Below are 17694 nucleotides of genomic sequence, written 5' to 3' on the forward strand. Positions count from 1 at the left end.
AAAAAAGTTGGGGATGCCAATGGTCTTTCGAGGTTAATTCCAAGAAATACGAACCACTGACAACACCATAATAGCAGTGTCAAGAGCGGAAGCAGAAACAAAAAAAGTGATGTGGGACATTATGTGTGAAATACCAGTAACTTCGGAAGAAATAAAAAGAAATGCGAGAAATGACAAATTTATTAATGTGACAAAATGAAAACTGTGGTCAATAAAAGGAAAGATCTGATGCAAAAAAAAATACCAAGATGTGAGTGTGTACTCTATATGTGATGGTGTACTAATGTGCGCTCAGAGGGTGGTCACACCACAGACATTATAGAAGAGAATGTTAAAAGAATTCCATGTGGGACACCCAGGCATCTCTAGAATGAAAGTGCTGATGCAAGTTTCATATACTGGCCAAGCATGGTCAAGGGAGTTGAAAACCTAGTAAAAGGCTGCAGTGGATGTACACTGGCAGTGAAACTACCTACTACAAAATGTGAACCTTGGCTAGAAGTGAAAATACCATGGTCCTGATTGCATATCGATTTTGCAGGCCCGGTAAATGAATATTATTACTTAATAGTAGTGGACAGCTACACAAAATGGCCTGAGGTCGAAAGGTGAAAACGATCAACCTCATATACAGTAATAAACTTCTTACATGAGTGTTCGCAAGATTTGGTGTACAGGATATAACTGTCTCAGATAACGGAAGACAGTTTGTATCCTATGAGTTTAAAAGATTCTGTGAGATGTTCATGTTAGAACATAAAACTATAGCACCATATCACCTTAGATCAAATGGAGGGGCCAAATGGTTTGTAGATACTTTTAAGAGAGCTTTAAAGAAAACCAATAAGGAATCCACAGATGAGGTCGCAATCCAATAATGCTTAAGGGTATACAGGGTAACTCTGAATCCAAATATACCAGAAGGAAGTTCACCAACAGAATTAATGTTTACCAGAAAGGTGAAGTCAGTATTTGATAAACTGTTACCAGTGAAGAAAAAAAATATGTGCTAGTAAATACATGCCAAAATTCTTTAGAATGGGTAATAAGGTATATGTAAGAATGTACAAAAATGGCAAGCAATACTGGGAAGAAGTTGTAAAATACATAGGATGAATAATGTATGGTGCAAGAAAGGAGAGACAGAAATCAGCTTAAGGAAGGAGTCATAGAAAAGGAACCAACAAGAGTAGAAATACCGATGGATTGGCCTATAAGACACTTTTAAGGTTCCAGCACTGTTACAGGAAGTCAAAACCACATGTACAAGGAAAAAGAAGAACACTGAATATACATATATATATGCCCCACCACCGTACATGTCTCTATGAGAGATTTAGAAATTTAGTTTTTCTGATATATATATATATATACACACACACACAAAAATTATTCTACTATGGTAGTAGAATAGTATTTTAACTGCTATTTCTAAATTTCAGTATGTGGTGAAGCAAATTTTGCTGAACCCTAATTATAATTATGCTCATAATTATAAAATTTTTGCATAAGTTTACTGATAATGGTTCTTTTAACATACCGAACTACTTGGTAAAATTATTAATTATTAATTGATTAATTAATTTTACCCTTTATTATTATTATTATATATATATATATATATATATATATATATATAGAGAGAGAGAGAGAGAGAGATAGAGATAGATACATATATATGGATGGATGGATGGATACATATATATTATGTATTTTACACACACATACACACACAGCTTCGAGAAATTAAATGTCTCACAACTCAAGTTTCATACCACCACCACAAACTTACGCTGAGATTACAGTGAGACACAAAACTTGAGCTACTAGATAACTATTCAATTTCAATTAATCCTATAGTTTACAACATACGATGAGCACTTCTCTCCTAATTGTCCATGAAAATTCTACATTTGTACATACACAACGCTTGCACACACATATGACTGTCTTCTTTCAGTATTTGTTTACCAGATCCACTCACAAGGCTTTGGTCAGCGGAAGGCTATAGTAGAAGTATTGGCGCAAGATGACATGCAGAAGGACCAAACCCAAAACAATATGATCAAGAAGCAAACTTCTTAAATGTATACTGTGTCTTTTGCTACATGTATCTGTGTATATATGTATGTATGTGTGTATATATATATATATATATATATATATATATAGAGAGAGAGAGAGAGAGAGAGAGATGTAATAGTAGTACAAAGTTAAAATATACATCAGACTACTTAATGCAAATATATCATTGAAAGGCAATTTACTGCAGTATTTTTCCAGAGATAACAACTCTTATAGACACACTGTGTTTGAAAATACAATATGTATTTCAGATAGAGATGAAAATTGCAGCAGCAGTGGCTAGTGAGAAAGCTAGATGCATTTCTGTCTAGTTGGGCCTCACCAAAGCCAAGTACTCACAACCAACCATATGCCTGGAAGAAACAAGAAGAGAATTTTCGTCTCTGATATATAGGAAACAGTGAATAAAACAATCACTGATATTACAAATAGCCACCTAGCAGAGTAAAAATCTGCTAGTATTTAATTGAAATAGCTATCTATGTATCATACTTAATTTGTATACATCATTTGAAGGCAATTTACTGTGGCATTCATTCAGAGATAACATCTCTAATGGACGAGAGATACTCAAAATCTCTTCAAACAGTGGCTAACAAGAATGCCAGATGTATTTTGATCTAGCTGGGTCTTATGAATGACATGTACTCACAGCTAGCCACATACTTAGATTAGATTTGTTACATCCGATATAGAGGAAATAGCAATTATCTCTGGATGAATATTGCAGATATATCAATGATGTATTTACTAAGTATGATTACTTATGATATATAGATGACTACACACACACACACATAGATGCATCTCTTTCTCTCTTTATATGCATGCGTACATATATATATATATATATATATATATATATATATATATATATATATACACTCTAATATCTATACAGCCTTGTTTTTTTAATCTTATTACGCAAAAAATTCTTATATATATATATATAAATATGAGGGGATGCTGAAAAGGGCATCATGAAAGATCTGGCTGGAAGCCCAACCCTCTGAGTTTTTTACAAGACTTAGAAAAACTGAAAGACCACTAGAGTCTCAGAGTGTGAATCCAAGAGGGGAATATGTTGAATAAAATCATAATTAACTAATTCTTCTCTATTTCTTTTACCCAAAGCCAGGAACTTTCCAGCCCTCACCTCATGTGTGTATGTGTGTGTATATATATATATGTGTGTGTGTGTGTGGTGTGTGTGTGTGTGTATATATATATATATAATATATATATATATATATATATATATATATATATATATATATATATGTATATATATATATATATATATATATATACACACACACATATGTATGCCTATCTATACATACATAAATAAATACTGCAAATATATATTATATAAACACACACAAACAAACACACACAAATGCATATGCAGTTAATAAGAACAAAGAGTTTTAAAAGAGAAAATGACCCAAATAGAACAGAAAAACAGAGATAGTACATATCCCCAAGGAGCCTACGTAATGCAGTAACTTGCAATTCTTCAAAAGAAGCTATTCAGAACCTGGCTTTCTAAGATAGTACCTAAATGTAATGACTTTGTTGCAGTATATTTAGTTTCTCTTTTCTTTCCTTTCTTTTCTTGTTTTCTTGTTTCTTTTTTTACTTAAGCTGTTTTAAAGAATTCAAGCCCTAATGATTCATATGTTCTATTCTGGGTAGCTCACACCTAACAATCTAAAACTATATTTGGTCAACTGTAAGAGAAAAAGATTTCCATGCCTGCAGAATTAACCAAAATATTTTCAAAGCTGGTAGAAGACTACAAAGTTAAAGCAGAAAGAAAAGAGGGGGGAAAACATAAAACACAAAACATTAAAAAATAATAATAAATAAAACAAATCCCAGAAAACAAAGAAAAATACTTTGAAATATGAAGTTATTTTGAACTAGTATCAAAGGAAATTCTCAGCTAAAAAGTAAATAATGGTCCTGGAATTTTAATTAGTGGTATTATTTTGAGGTATTTTCTTTTGATTAAAAAAGTGTTGAAGATAAAAACATAAGAATGAACCCTGCAGGAAAAATAATGCATGCGTACACACAAGTTAAAGCTGTAAATTATTTGAAAGAAAGATTGAAAAAATCCACTAAGGAATCTATAGAAATATATGATAATGTATTTTGTTGAAGGTTTACTTGGAAAGATATATATATATATATATATATATATATATATATATATCATCATCATCATCATTTTGTTTGTTCTCCATGCTGGCATGGGTTGGACAGTTTGACCAGGGCTGACAAGCTGGAAGGCTGTACCAGACTCCAGTCTGATTTGGCACGGTTTCTACAACTGGATGCCCTTTCTAACCCCAACAACTCCAAGAGTGTAATGGATGCTTTTACGTGCCACCAGCATGGGTGCTATTTGCATAACACCAGTATTTTCCATGACTACGATTTTACTTGGCTTGATGGGTCTTCTTCATCAAGCTGTTCTTCCTCTGATCAAACTATAGTACAGAACATGCATGGACAACCTTTTATGAGAAGTGGGTCACATAAGACATAGCTTATCATCAGGTGGGCTGAACAATTAAAAAAATTTGAAGTAACTTTTCATTTGGCACACCAATCTGAAAAACCTGCAGGCTGCAAGTTGCCCACAGCTGGTATAGAAAATAAATAAACATGGTACCTGAATAGAAGAATGAAGACTGAAAACAAAACAAAATACTCACTTCAGCTGAACCTTGAAATGATTCCGTTGCTTTATTGATGGGAAAGTCAGATAAGATCCTTTGAAGAAGCGGCGAGTAGTCAATTCACAGAATTTGTTATGATAATCCATACCAGAGCATCCTTTACAATAGAAGCCACCGACTTCAAGAGGTTCACATACAGAAGGGGGTTTACATATATCCTTTGGACAATTCTTTCCAAAATTTTGAAACAGATCCATTTCACAATTTTTGCCTGGAATAATAATTATAACAAAACATAAGACCAGAGTGTAAGAATATACACATTGCAATGTAAATTATTCCTATAATAAAAATATTTATAGATGAGAGTGTGTGTGTGTGCTCGCACATGTGCACACACACACAAGCATAAATGCTTGTGTCTATTACAGGCATGTATATTTGTATGTCTATATGTATATGCATGTATGTATGTGTCGATGGAGGATGGATAGATAGAAAGATGTAAATAAAGACATAATGCATGGTCAATGAACAACAAAATGTGTATATAATGTGTACATATATATCATCATCATCATCATCATCATCATTTAGCCTCCGCTTTCCATGCTAGCATGGGTTGGATGGTTCAACTGGGATCTGGGAAGCCAGAAGGCTGCACCAGGCCCAGTCTGATCTGGCAATGTTTCTATGGCTGGATGCCCTTCCTAACACCAACCACTCCGTGAGTGTAGTGAGTGCTTTTTATGTGCCACCGGCACAGGTGCCAGACGAGGCTGGCAAATGGCCATGATTGGATGGTGCTTTTTACATGCCACCGGCACGGGGGCCAGGCGAGGCTGGCAACGGCCACGAGTAGATGGTGCTTTTTACGTGCCACCAGCACATATATATATAAATTCTGTGTGTGTGTGTATGAGGACAGCTATGTGAAGAAGTGTCATACTCTAATGGTGGAGAGAACCTGTGGAAGAGGTAGACGTAGGAGGCCTCATGGAAGCAATGACAAGCAACTGAGACCTTTAGTGATATGCCGTGCTTGTGAAGACCTGTTGAGCCAAGTGAAATCATAGTCATGGTCGATGCCAAAGCCATCTGACTAGAACCCATGCCAGTGGCACATAAAAAGCAGCATTCAAGTAGTGACTTCATGGAGACAATGACAGGTGACCAAGACCTTTGGTGATATACCATACTTGTGAGACTGTAGTCGTGGTTGGTGTTGGTGCCCTGCCGATGGCATGTAAAAAATACCCACTACATGCTCAGAGGGGTTGGTGTTAGGAAGGGCATCCAGCCATAGAAACCTTGCCAAACCACATTGGAACCTGGTACAGCTCCCCAGTTTACCAGTTTTCAGTCAAACCATCTAACCTATGCCAGCATGGAAACCAGATGTTAAATGATGATGATGATGATGATGATATATATATATACATGTATATATATATATATATATAGAAAATAGTAAAAAGTGAAAAAACTACAGAAGGCTTAAATGTTAAAAAATATATATTTGCATCAATATGTCTGAAGAATATTAAAAAAATTTTTTAAGAATATTAAAAAAATTTTTTTCTCTTATAATGACATAATTTAGAAGAAAGACCGGTTTCGCGTTTAGCTTTTCAAATTTCTTGCGACGTTATGTTTATGTTGAACAGGGTTATCATTATGTTTATGTTCAAAAGAGTTCTAAATAAGGGGAGGTAATGAGTGATTTCTTCCGGTGTAAGGGATTCAACCACGTGCTTTCACAAACCAACTTTCTTATCTATATATATATATATATATATATATATATATACATATATATAATTTTAATAGTTGTTTTAGGGCTTATTGTTTTTCCTTATTGCTAACCATTATGCATCAGATAAATCTAATTGTTTTTAAAATCATCATGCATTCTTTCAGATCAGCCCCACTGCACACCACTCTTCTACTATATTCCTAGCTTAAACAAGGTCTTTGTCTTGTGAGGGAATTTGGTAGACTCATACGCATGCATGTATGCATGCATGTATGCATGTATGCATGCATGTATTCATCATTGTTGGATGTTTCATGGGTTGGATGTTTCAACGGTATCTGACAAGTCATGCTCCAGTTGGTTTCTGTGGTTGGATGCCCTTCTTAAATGCTAACCCCATTACAGAATTAACTCAGTGCTTTTTTTCTTGGTACCAGTTCTAGTGACAATAGCCTCAACTTGCAAGGCTAAGGACATAAAGTGACTCCTATAACTGAAGAAGAATAGAAAAGAAAGTGAGTGATAGTTCTGAGAGAGAAAGAGGCAGGGTAAATAAGACGAGAAGAAAGATGTGTGTGGATGTCTGTGAATGGTTAGAAAACTATGTTGAGCTATGGATTGTGATATCACCATTTGCAGCACAACTACAACTTGTAATGTTACAACTTCTGGTTGGGTTCTAAGTGGTGATGTTTGCTCTGTACTTTTGAATTTCTATGGAAAAGAAATACCCTCACTTAAAAAGCAGGGAAGGGTTGTTGGCAGGAAGTGTACAGACCATACTTATTAGAGATATAGTCATAAAAGGATTATGTCTTACTCTTTTACTTGTTTCAGTCATTTGACTGTGGCCATGCTGGAGCACCACCTTTAGTTGAGCAAATTGACCTCAGGACTTATTCTTTGTAAGCCTAGTACTTATCCTATTGGTGTCTTTTGCCGAACTGCCAAGTTACGGGGATGTAAACACCCCACCATCAGTTGTCAAGCGATGTTGGGGGGACAAACACAGACACACAAACATATATACACACACACTCACATATATATACATATATACGATGGGCTTCTTTCAGTTTCCATCTACCAAATCCACTCACAAGGCTTTGGTCGGCCCAAGGCTATAGTAGAAGACACTTGCCCAAGGTGCCACGCAGTGGGACTGAACCCGGAACCATGTGATTTGTAAGCAAGCTACTTACCATACAGTCACTCTTACACCTATAAAAATAAATGCGAGCTCACCAGGATTCGAACCTGGAATCTTCTGATCCGTAGTCAGACGCGTTATCCATTGCACCATGAAGCAACAAATTAAAATAAGTTTGCTTTGGGTTTTGCTCACAGTTGCTAGTTTAGATTGTCACAATTCTAGTAGCTAACCTGACATGACATCTCACCATCACCACTACCATCAACACCACTAGTTTCTTGATCCACCTGTCTTTTAAAGGAAATGTCTGGCTGGTTTTACTTCTCAATCAAATACGACTTCAGCCTATTGTTTACATTTGATTCCAATGGTACAGACATGGCTGAGAATGTCAACTTTTATGGTAATCTATGATATACACTTTCAGTTAAGGAAATAAGTGTAAGAGTAAGGTATAGGGTTGTATGCCAGAGCAGGAGAGTAAGAGTTTTGTGTGTGTATAACACCCACTCTCTCTCTCTCTCTCTCTCTCTATATATATATATATATATATATATATATATATATATGCATACATATATATATATGCATATATAAATACAAAATACAAATACTATTCTTCTCATACACACATACATATTTTATATTTACATTGGGTCCTAAGGTAAAATTTCTATTGACTCACACCGAGATGTACATGAAATTTATTGATATAACATATTTTTGTTTTCAATAGTTCATCGTCGTCTTCATCGTTGACATCGTCGTCTTCATCGTCGACGTCGTCGTCATCATCATCATCATCATTCCTCTTCATTAAGCTACAACTTCATCTATTCCATAAGCAACTACAGTTTCATTCCAGTCAGACCACAGTACCATATATCAGTATACACTTAAACTATTCTTTCAGCTTTAAATCACAGTTAATGTTGCTTTTTACTTTCTATGATAATTTAAATCATTGTGCTAAATCCCTCTTTACCCACACAAACACATACATACACACACACATTCTTTCTCTCCACATACAGACATATACACACCTATATAAATTAAGTGCATATTGCACAACCATTAAAATGAGAAATTATCATCCAGTGATTAAAATCTTTAAAGTAAAACACATGAATTAGAGAAAAATGATGGTGTTTTGGCAAAAATAAGTTCAACAACACTCACAAATTGGAAGTTTTATTGTTTTTTTTTTTTCTGTGAGAATAGAATTCCATTAGAATTCTCAATCTATTGCGCAAGAACATATTGCATTAACATGATAAATCTATTATCTTCAACTATCAGTTAAAATTGTAAATGATTTTCTTCTATTTTTATATCATATAACACAATTGTGAAGTTAACAGCATTTGACAAACTTACTCCCCACCATTTTTACACTCCCCCATGGGGTGAACTCAGCAATAAAAATCCTTAGTTATATAGAGGGTGGCAGGAGAGAGAGAGAGAGAGAGAGAGAGAGAGAGGAGGAGAGTGAGAGAGCTGAGAGAGGGAGGGAATGAGATAGAGATAGATATACATATATATAAACATATACACACATACAGTATATCCCCCCTGCTTATTTGCAGTTTGGCATTCGTGGTCCCAGTTATTCGCAGAACGAATATTTGTTTGTGGAAACCACCACATATTCGCGGAATCGTAAATATTGTCTGCAATTTTTTATGACTTCTTTCATGGCATATCTCTCTCTCTTTCTCTCTCACTCTAATTATTATTATTATTATTATTATAGTATAGATTACTGTATCTCACTAGATACAAACTAAACTTTTAAAACTATGATTATTTTTAATGTCTGCTCAATCTCCCATTGGTGGTATGTGCAACGAAGATTCTTTTGGGGAAGAACTGCATCCAGTAGCTATCTCAAGTATTTTGCTGAGTGTTGAGTTTTTTGCTACATGTTATTAAAGCCCTAAGATGCCACCCAAACACCCTACACTTTCTAAGGCTTCTGGCAGTGGACCTAAGCACCAGAAAAAGATTATGACATTCCATAAGAATGTACAACTGCTGGATATGCTCCATGATGGTCAAAGTTATGCTGCAGTAGGTCATTGTTATGATGTCGACGAAAGCACTATATGCTACATAAAGAAGAACAAGGTAGCGATCAGGTCTACTGCAGCAGTAAGCTTTTGTGAAAGTGCCAAAAAGATAGACAGTGAGAAATAACTACTTCATCAGGATGGAATCTACCTTGGCATTGTGGATCAGCAACTGCAAGAAAGTGCAGAAATTATACCAGCAGTTTGATAGGCAAGATGGAGCAGAAGGCATTGGAGAACCACAACCAAGACCATTGACAGCACTGGAGCCCAAAGATTTTCAAACCAGCAAGGGATGGTTTGACCATTTCCAGAAACAGTTTAAAATAAAGTGTGTATCCCTGCATGGAGAGACAGCATGGAGAGAAAAATGTTAGGAAATTTTCAGCCCTAAATTTTTCATTTGTATTAGCCCCTAACGCCTAATCCTTTACAAGACATAATTTATTTCAAACTACATGGACTACAGGTTTCTGCTTTTACAATTTTCTTTAGTAACATAATTGAATTTTCTCCACCTCCATACATTTCCTTCTTTTGCTTTATTACTCATTTTGATCCCATACACATTTTCACAGAGTATGCCTTAGACACATGTTGGTGCCACATAAATAGCACCCATGCTGTTGCCACATTAAAAGCACCCAGTACACTCTGTAAAGTGGTTGGTGTTAGGAAGGAATCTGGCCACAGAAAGCTTGCCATAACAGACAATTGGAGCCTGGTACAGCTGACCAGCTCCTGTCAAACCATCCAACTCATGCCAGCATGGAAAATGGATGTTAAATAATAATTTTACTTGTTTCAGTCATTTGACTATGGTCATGCTGGAGCACCGCCTTTAGTCGAGCAAATCGACCCCAGCACTTATTCTTTGTAAGCCTAGTACTTATTCTATCGATCTCTTTTGCCAAACCGCTAAGTTACAGGGACGTAAATACACCAGCATCAGTTGTCAAACGATGTTGGGGGGACAAACACAGACACATAAACATATACACACACACATACATATACATATATACGACAGGCTTCTTTCAGTTTCCAAATTATCGCATTTTTGCCCAAGTATTTATTTATTTTTCCATCACCATTATTACTGCTGCCATCATCATCATCATCTTCTTTATCCTTATTATTTTTGCTACTATTGTGTTTGTGTCTTAATGGTGATAAGTATTAATTATTATTACATATTATATAATAAGTATAAGTTATTATCATGACCATTATTGCAGATGCAAGCTGGCAGATTTGTTAACACAATGGACCAAATCCACTCACAAGGCTTTGGTCGGCCCGAGGCTATAGTAGAAGACACTCGCCCAAGGTGTCACGCAGTGGGACTGAACCCGGAACCATGTGGTTCATAAGCAAGCTACTTACCACACAGCCACTCCTACACCTATCTTTAAGTTATACCTGTGATTTGTCATATTTCATTTCCATTTTGTTTCATTTCACTTCTCCTTTAACCCTCTCATAACAACCCAGTCATATGGATATGTAGGATTTCTTTTGTCATAACTCAAATATGTTTCGTAATAGCAGTAGCAGTATTCTGTTCTTCACTTGATTGTTCAGTTTACACCTTAACCTTATATTGGGTACTTACAATTGTATTGCTCTATAGCCCATTATACTTCCCCCAATCACTCCCTCATGTCCTTTGTTTCTGCCAGTCAAGCATTATTAACTCTCCACCTTGCAACATAGGAGTTTTAATTAACGAACTTGTTAATTAGCTAATGAATAGGCTGTTTGTTTGCTTAATACTCTATCACGCTAAAATTTTATTTGATTCTATTAGTCCACTCATTCCAATGAATTCTGTGTATTCTTTTCATTTTTTTTTTTTACATTTTACCTTATAAATTTTTTTTTTTTAATTCTCCTCCTTCCACTTCTCAGGAAATCAATGGTTCACTGATATATGTTTTGATGCATATGTCAATTTTCTGTCAATCCACTTTAACAGGCTGCAGTGGAATGCATATCAAACAACAACCATCCACAACAATTTTATAATCTTTATCCTTATAACTACTGCATCTCTCTACAGACTGCTTTAGAATTTTATTGCCAGTTACATTTTCCCTCACCTAGAACACTCCTAAATTCCAAATTATCGCATCTTTGCCCAAGTATTTATTTATTTATTTTTCCATCACCATTATTACTACTGCCATCATCACCATCTTCTTTATCCTTATTATTATTGCTATTATTGTGTTTGTGTCTTAATGGTGATAAGTATTAATTATTATTACATATAATATAAGTATAAGTTATCATGACCATTATTGCGGCAGCAAGCTGGCAGATTTGTTAGCAGAATGGACAAAATGCTTAGCAGCATTTTGTCTGTCTTTATGTTCTGCATTCAATTTTTGCCAAGGTTGACTTTGCCTCTCATTCTTTCAGGATTGATAAACTAGGTACTACTCAAGTACTGAGGTTAATGTAATCAACTAGCCTCCTCCTCTAAAGTTTCAAGTCTTATGCTGATAGTAGAAAGGATTATTATTATTACTATTATTATTAAGGCAACAAGCTGGTAGAATTGTTACTGCACTGGAAAAATGTTTATCAGCATTTTTTTCTGGCTTTACATTCTGAGTTCAAATACTGCCGAGGTTAACTTTGCCTCTCTTCCTTTCAGGGTTGATGAAATAAGTACCATTTGTACATTCCTGCCAATGTAATCTACTGGCCTCCTCCTCATAATTTCAGGCTTTGAGCCTATAGTGAAAAGGATTATTATTATTAATATTATTTGAATCTCCCCCTTTTCTTCTGACTTATTTGTTCTCTATTGTTATTATTATTGCTACATTTTTCTTTTATTATTTTTAATATGCTATCCTTATCATCATCGTCATCATCATTGTTGGCTGTAATATTTTCTATATTGGTTACTACAAACATTTGTGATTTACTACTATCCTGGGTCTTATAAATGCCCCTTGTACCACTACTATTAATTTTATTATTGTTGGCATTTGTATTAATGTTGTTGTTATTTTTATCCCTTTTCTTCTTCTTCTTCTTTGTTGTCATCACCATCATCATTATTATTTTGGTACTCATTGTCCTGATTCTTCTCTATATACATCACACCAAATACATATTCTTCATACAATGCAAAGAGGCATGACTTAATGCTAGTCTCACAAAGTGCCATTCTAACATAATCAACCACACATATTGTGTGATTTTTTTCACACACAATCATTTACATGCAATGTGATTAGAAACAGAATGGCACAGAAACAACTGTAATGAATATTAAAGATGTGCTAAATTCATTCTTTGTCTTCTTGTATTATATACATATTAATGTGTGTCTGTATGTGTGTGTCTGTATGTGTGTGTGTGTGTGTGTGTATAAAAATAAATTAGGGTACCAGAATATGACTTGTTACAAATATGAGTTAACACCCCAAATCTACAAATCTCTCACAATTAAGAAACACACATGAGGAATGTAATGAATATAATAAAAATAGGCCTTACCTTGCGTAAACCACAAAGGAAGAACAGATATCTTGGTATTAATTGATTTCACCTTGGCTGATGATCCTTAAGTACTAACATACAAAAGGTGAAATCAATTAATACCAAGATATCTGTTCTTCCTTTGTGGTTTATGCAAGGTAAGGCCTATTTTTAATATTGATGAATACAGTATTCATCAATTTTTCAAATATCCATTTCATTACACCATGCATGTTCCTTAATAGTGAGAAATTTGTGGATTTGGAGTATTAACTCCTATTTCTAGCAAGTGGCATTCTGGTACCCTAATTTATCTATTCGTATATTTTACCTATATAGGTTAAACTAGTTGGCTACTTTATTATTATTGTTATTTTTAATAATGGTAATAATGCTTTATTACACACACACACACACACATATATGCTTTATTCAAAGCAGCAGAAAATTCAACAAAAACTGTTACTCTGAGTTTCCCGTTGCCGTTCGTCGGACAGTTTTTGCTAGAATGGAACCGATATGTGGATTCTATCCAGACTATTGTAAACGCTACACCTTTAAAAAAATGGACTTGTTTGATTGGCCCTTTAGAAATAACGGCCATACACCTTTAAAAAATGGACTTGTTTGATTGGCCCTTTGGAAATAACGGCCAATTTTCGAGTGATAAACATAGATGAGTTCAAAAATATATATATATATATATGTTTATAAAATATATATATATATATATATATATATATATATATTTTTTTTTTTAACTCATCTATGTTTATCACTCGAAAATTGGCCGTTATTTCCAAAGGGCCAATCAAACAAGTCCATTTTTTAAAGGTGTATGGTTGTTATTTCTAAAGGGCCAATCAAACAAGTCCATTTTTTTAAAGGTGTAGCATTTACAATAGTCTGGATAGAATCCACATATCGGTTCCATTCTAGCAAAAACTGTCCGACGAACGGCAACAAGAAACTCAGAGTAACAGGTTTTGTTGAATTTTCTGCTGCTTTGAATAAAGCATATTACTCTACCACTGGTATTTGAGTACTCTTTTTTCCACCTTGTTTCACATTTATGTGTTTACTCCGGTATATATATATATATATACAAATTGAGATAGGGGTTGTAAGTGCAACCCTCCATGGGATAACATATATCCAATATACTGCTAGTAAAGCACCCAACAAAGTTAATACATAAATGTTAAGAATTGCGATGCAATTAATTCATTTACTGTATTATATGGGCAAAGGTAAAATGTTTTACCACGCATGGCCGAAACAGCTGTAAGATATAGTTTATATTTATATTTGTATTTATTTATATTCACTTATACATACTGTACTTATTGTATCATATTACTCTTTCATGTACATTGTTTTGTTCTATATCATTATGTTTGACCTTAATGTTCATATGTAGTGGTTTAATAAATTATGTGGTTGGGTATTATCTGGTAGTTGATCATTGATTAAGATGTGTTTCTCCATTTTCTTATTTTGTATATATATATATATATATATATATATATTACAGGCAAGAAAATAAATTTTGAACACAGTATAGCAGTAGAAACAGCAGAAAGATTGGGTATTTTATCCTTATTAAGATGGGAAAAGTTGTCAGCAGATGGCTACAGGACTCAAATTCATACCCCTCAGATACTGGCTGGGTACTCTACCATTAAGCTAAACAGCCCACTGACAACAATCACAATCAAATTAAATGCTAAATAATAATATCTTTTGGAATACGACAACATTTTGTAAACTAACTTTAGAAGCATTGAATATGTTTTGTATTTAACAGATAAGAAAGTAAATTTCGAATGCAGTATAGCCATGAAAACAACATAAGACGGAAAAAGTTATATATAAGTAGATACCTGTTTAAAAAAAAAACTGGGTTTATATGTCAAAAAGTGTGGGTTAATACTTGGAACATACAAACATTCACATTTATATATTAAAATTTTAAAACAGATATAGTTCATTTATTTACTTCTGAGAAAGGAATTTCTATTCAGTTACAGAAGAAAGCCTAAGCATGGAATATGTCTTTTAGATATCCTACCCGACTGTAATACTGTCGTAACCAATAAAATGAACAATTTATCCATAATCTAAATTGTTGAAATATGACAAACATTTTGATATCAAGTTGTCAATAATCATGTTGGTCCAGATGCAACTGACCCAGGAATAATACATGCCCATACATGTTTGCTTTTTCTATTTTTGATATTTATTTCCTGTGTGTGTTAATTAAAATTCTGTGTCTGTATGATTAAAACAAGATTTATATGAATTCAGGAAATTAAAGTAACTGGTTGCAGTTTTGTGGCTTATGTCTCAACTGTTTGTACCTAGTTTAATCAGTGTCCATGACCTTTGAAGGCCCTCTGAGATTGGTGAGATTGATATGACTCATGCTCAGTTTGATCATCTATAAGTTCATATCTGCAGGAAAAAACTTAAGATATGAGCAGAATTTCAGTGGCTTGTTGCTCTAGAGAGCAAGTGTTGGCAAATAGTGGGGCATGGATGAGGTGACAAGATGAGAAGAAATGGGTACAGGTGTTATGCAGCTAGCTAATTCAGGGGATCAGAGACTGTTGTGGTGACAATAGAATAGGTAGAAATATATGAGAGCATTTTTTGGTAAGAGATCTGCAACAGATCTACAAAAGGGATTACTTTGAAAATAAATGGTATCTTTTTTTACTTTTGGTAGGATAGGAACAGCAATGAAATCCATGAATGTATCAAGAAAAATTTTTTATCTGTAGTAGTTGTTGGTATTATTTTGATACCAGCCCAATTTTGACAAGTAGACTTGTGTTCAAAGTCATTTTAGCCATGACTCACCCATCTTTTCCTTTCTTTCTTAGTTGATCTAGACAATAATATCCAATGTGTCTTCTCATTTTTTTCCAATCAAGACAATTGGGTGAGATTTGAGTGAGATTTATCTACTGTTTCTAACAAATTGTTGATCACACTGGTCAATCACATAGATGTTTCTTCCTTGATACGTGCAACAACCATGAGAAAAAGTAGCAAACAAAAGAAAAGGAATGTATATACTGACCTGTATATCCTTCTGGACATAAGCAGACATAACCCCCTTCTTTTGGAATGCATGTTCCATTCTGTTGACAAGGTGTTGAGTAACAGAAATTTACTTCAACATCACAGAGTAAATCAACTGTCATTCCTGTGAAGAAAATGAAATGAAAAGAGATACTGAATATGATTAGACAAACATCATTGTCACGCCACTGCTGCCACAGCAGCCATTTTAAAATCCACTTTTTCATACTTTAATGAACCAGATGGAGTTTACTGACACAAACTTTTAGAGTTGGATGCTCTTCCTGCCACCAACCTGCATTTATTTCCATGCAAGGTTTAAGTAGAATATTGGAAATGAATGCCATTCATTTACAACAGTCACTCAATGTCAAGACAAGGAGACATAAACATACACACACTCACACACACATATATAATACATATTATATATAATACGAAATCGAAATCGAAATCGAAACCGAATTGAACCAGCCAGGATCCCTGGCCTGGTGGTACGTAAAAAGCACTATCCGACTCGGGGCTGTGGCACGTAAAATACTCCAATGCGACCATACGACAGGCACCCATGCCAACCCCCTTTGCTTGTGAAGACATGTTGGGGCAAGCGAAATCGAAATCGAATTGAACCAGCCAGGATCCCTGGTCTGGTGGTACGTAAAGCACTATCCGACTCGTGGCCGTGGCACGTAAAATACTCCAATGCGACCGTACGACAGGCACCCTTGCCAACCCCCTTTGCTTGTGAAGACATGTTGGGGCAAGCGAAATCGAAATCGAATTGAACCAGCCAGGATCCCTGGTCTGGTGGTACGTAAAAAGCACTATCCGACTCGTGGCCGATGCCAGCACCGCCTCGACTGGCTTCCGTGCCGGTGGCACATAAAATACACCAATCTGACTGTGGCCGTTGCCAGCCCCGCCTGGCACCTGTGCAGGTGGCACGTAAAAAGCACCCACTACACTCACGGAGTGGTTGGCGTTAGGAAGGGCATCCAGCTGTAGAAACATTGCCAAATTAGACTGGAGCCTGGTGCAGCCTTCTGGCTTCCCAGAACCCCGGTCGAACCGTCCAACCCATGCTAGCATGGAGAACGGACGTTAAACGACGATGATGATGATGATGAATACGAGCTTTCAATTTCCATCTACCAAATATCCATTCACAAGGCTGCAATTGGCCTGAGTCTATAATAGGAGATACCTCCCTGAGGTGCCATGCAGTGGGACTGAACCCAAAACTCTGACCCTCCTTACAAAACACACAAATGAAACAATAATATAGTCATAGTAAAATTTAAATTATACCATTTAGTAACTCCCTTACTAAAATTATGTTCTTATAAAAAC

The 17694-nt window shown here is 35.1% G+C and overlaps 1 protein-coding gene across 7 annotated transcripts in view; it reads right to left on the reverse strand.

The window, feature by feature from the left end:
• LOC115216961 (protocadherin-like wing polarity protein stan) overlaps positions 1-17694 on the reverse strand; it is a 314183-nt gene that overhangs the window by 138555 nt on the left and 157934 nt on the right. For all 7 annotated transcript variants that reach the window (XR_005001272.1, XM_036507436.1, XM_036507435.1 and 4 more), the window contains exons 4-5: positions 16343-16468; positions 4812-5046 (exon numbers count right to left, since the gene is read on the reverse strand). Coding sequence is in view for 6 of the 7 variants with exons in the window: in XM_036507436.1 (XP_036363329.1) it covers positions 4812-5046; positions 16343-16468 (361 nt within the window). In the remaining variant the exon portion in view is untranslated. The remainder of the gene's footprint in view (positions 1-4811; positions 5047-16342; positions 16469-17694) is intronic.

The sequence above is a fragment of the Octopus sinensis genome, linkage group LG11 (genome assembly GCF_006345805.1).
Source record: "Octopus sinensis linkage group LG11, ASM634580v1, whole genome shotgun sequence".
NCBI lineage: Eukaryota > Metazoa > Mollusca > Cephalopoda > Octopoda > Octopodidae > Octopus > Octopus sinensis.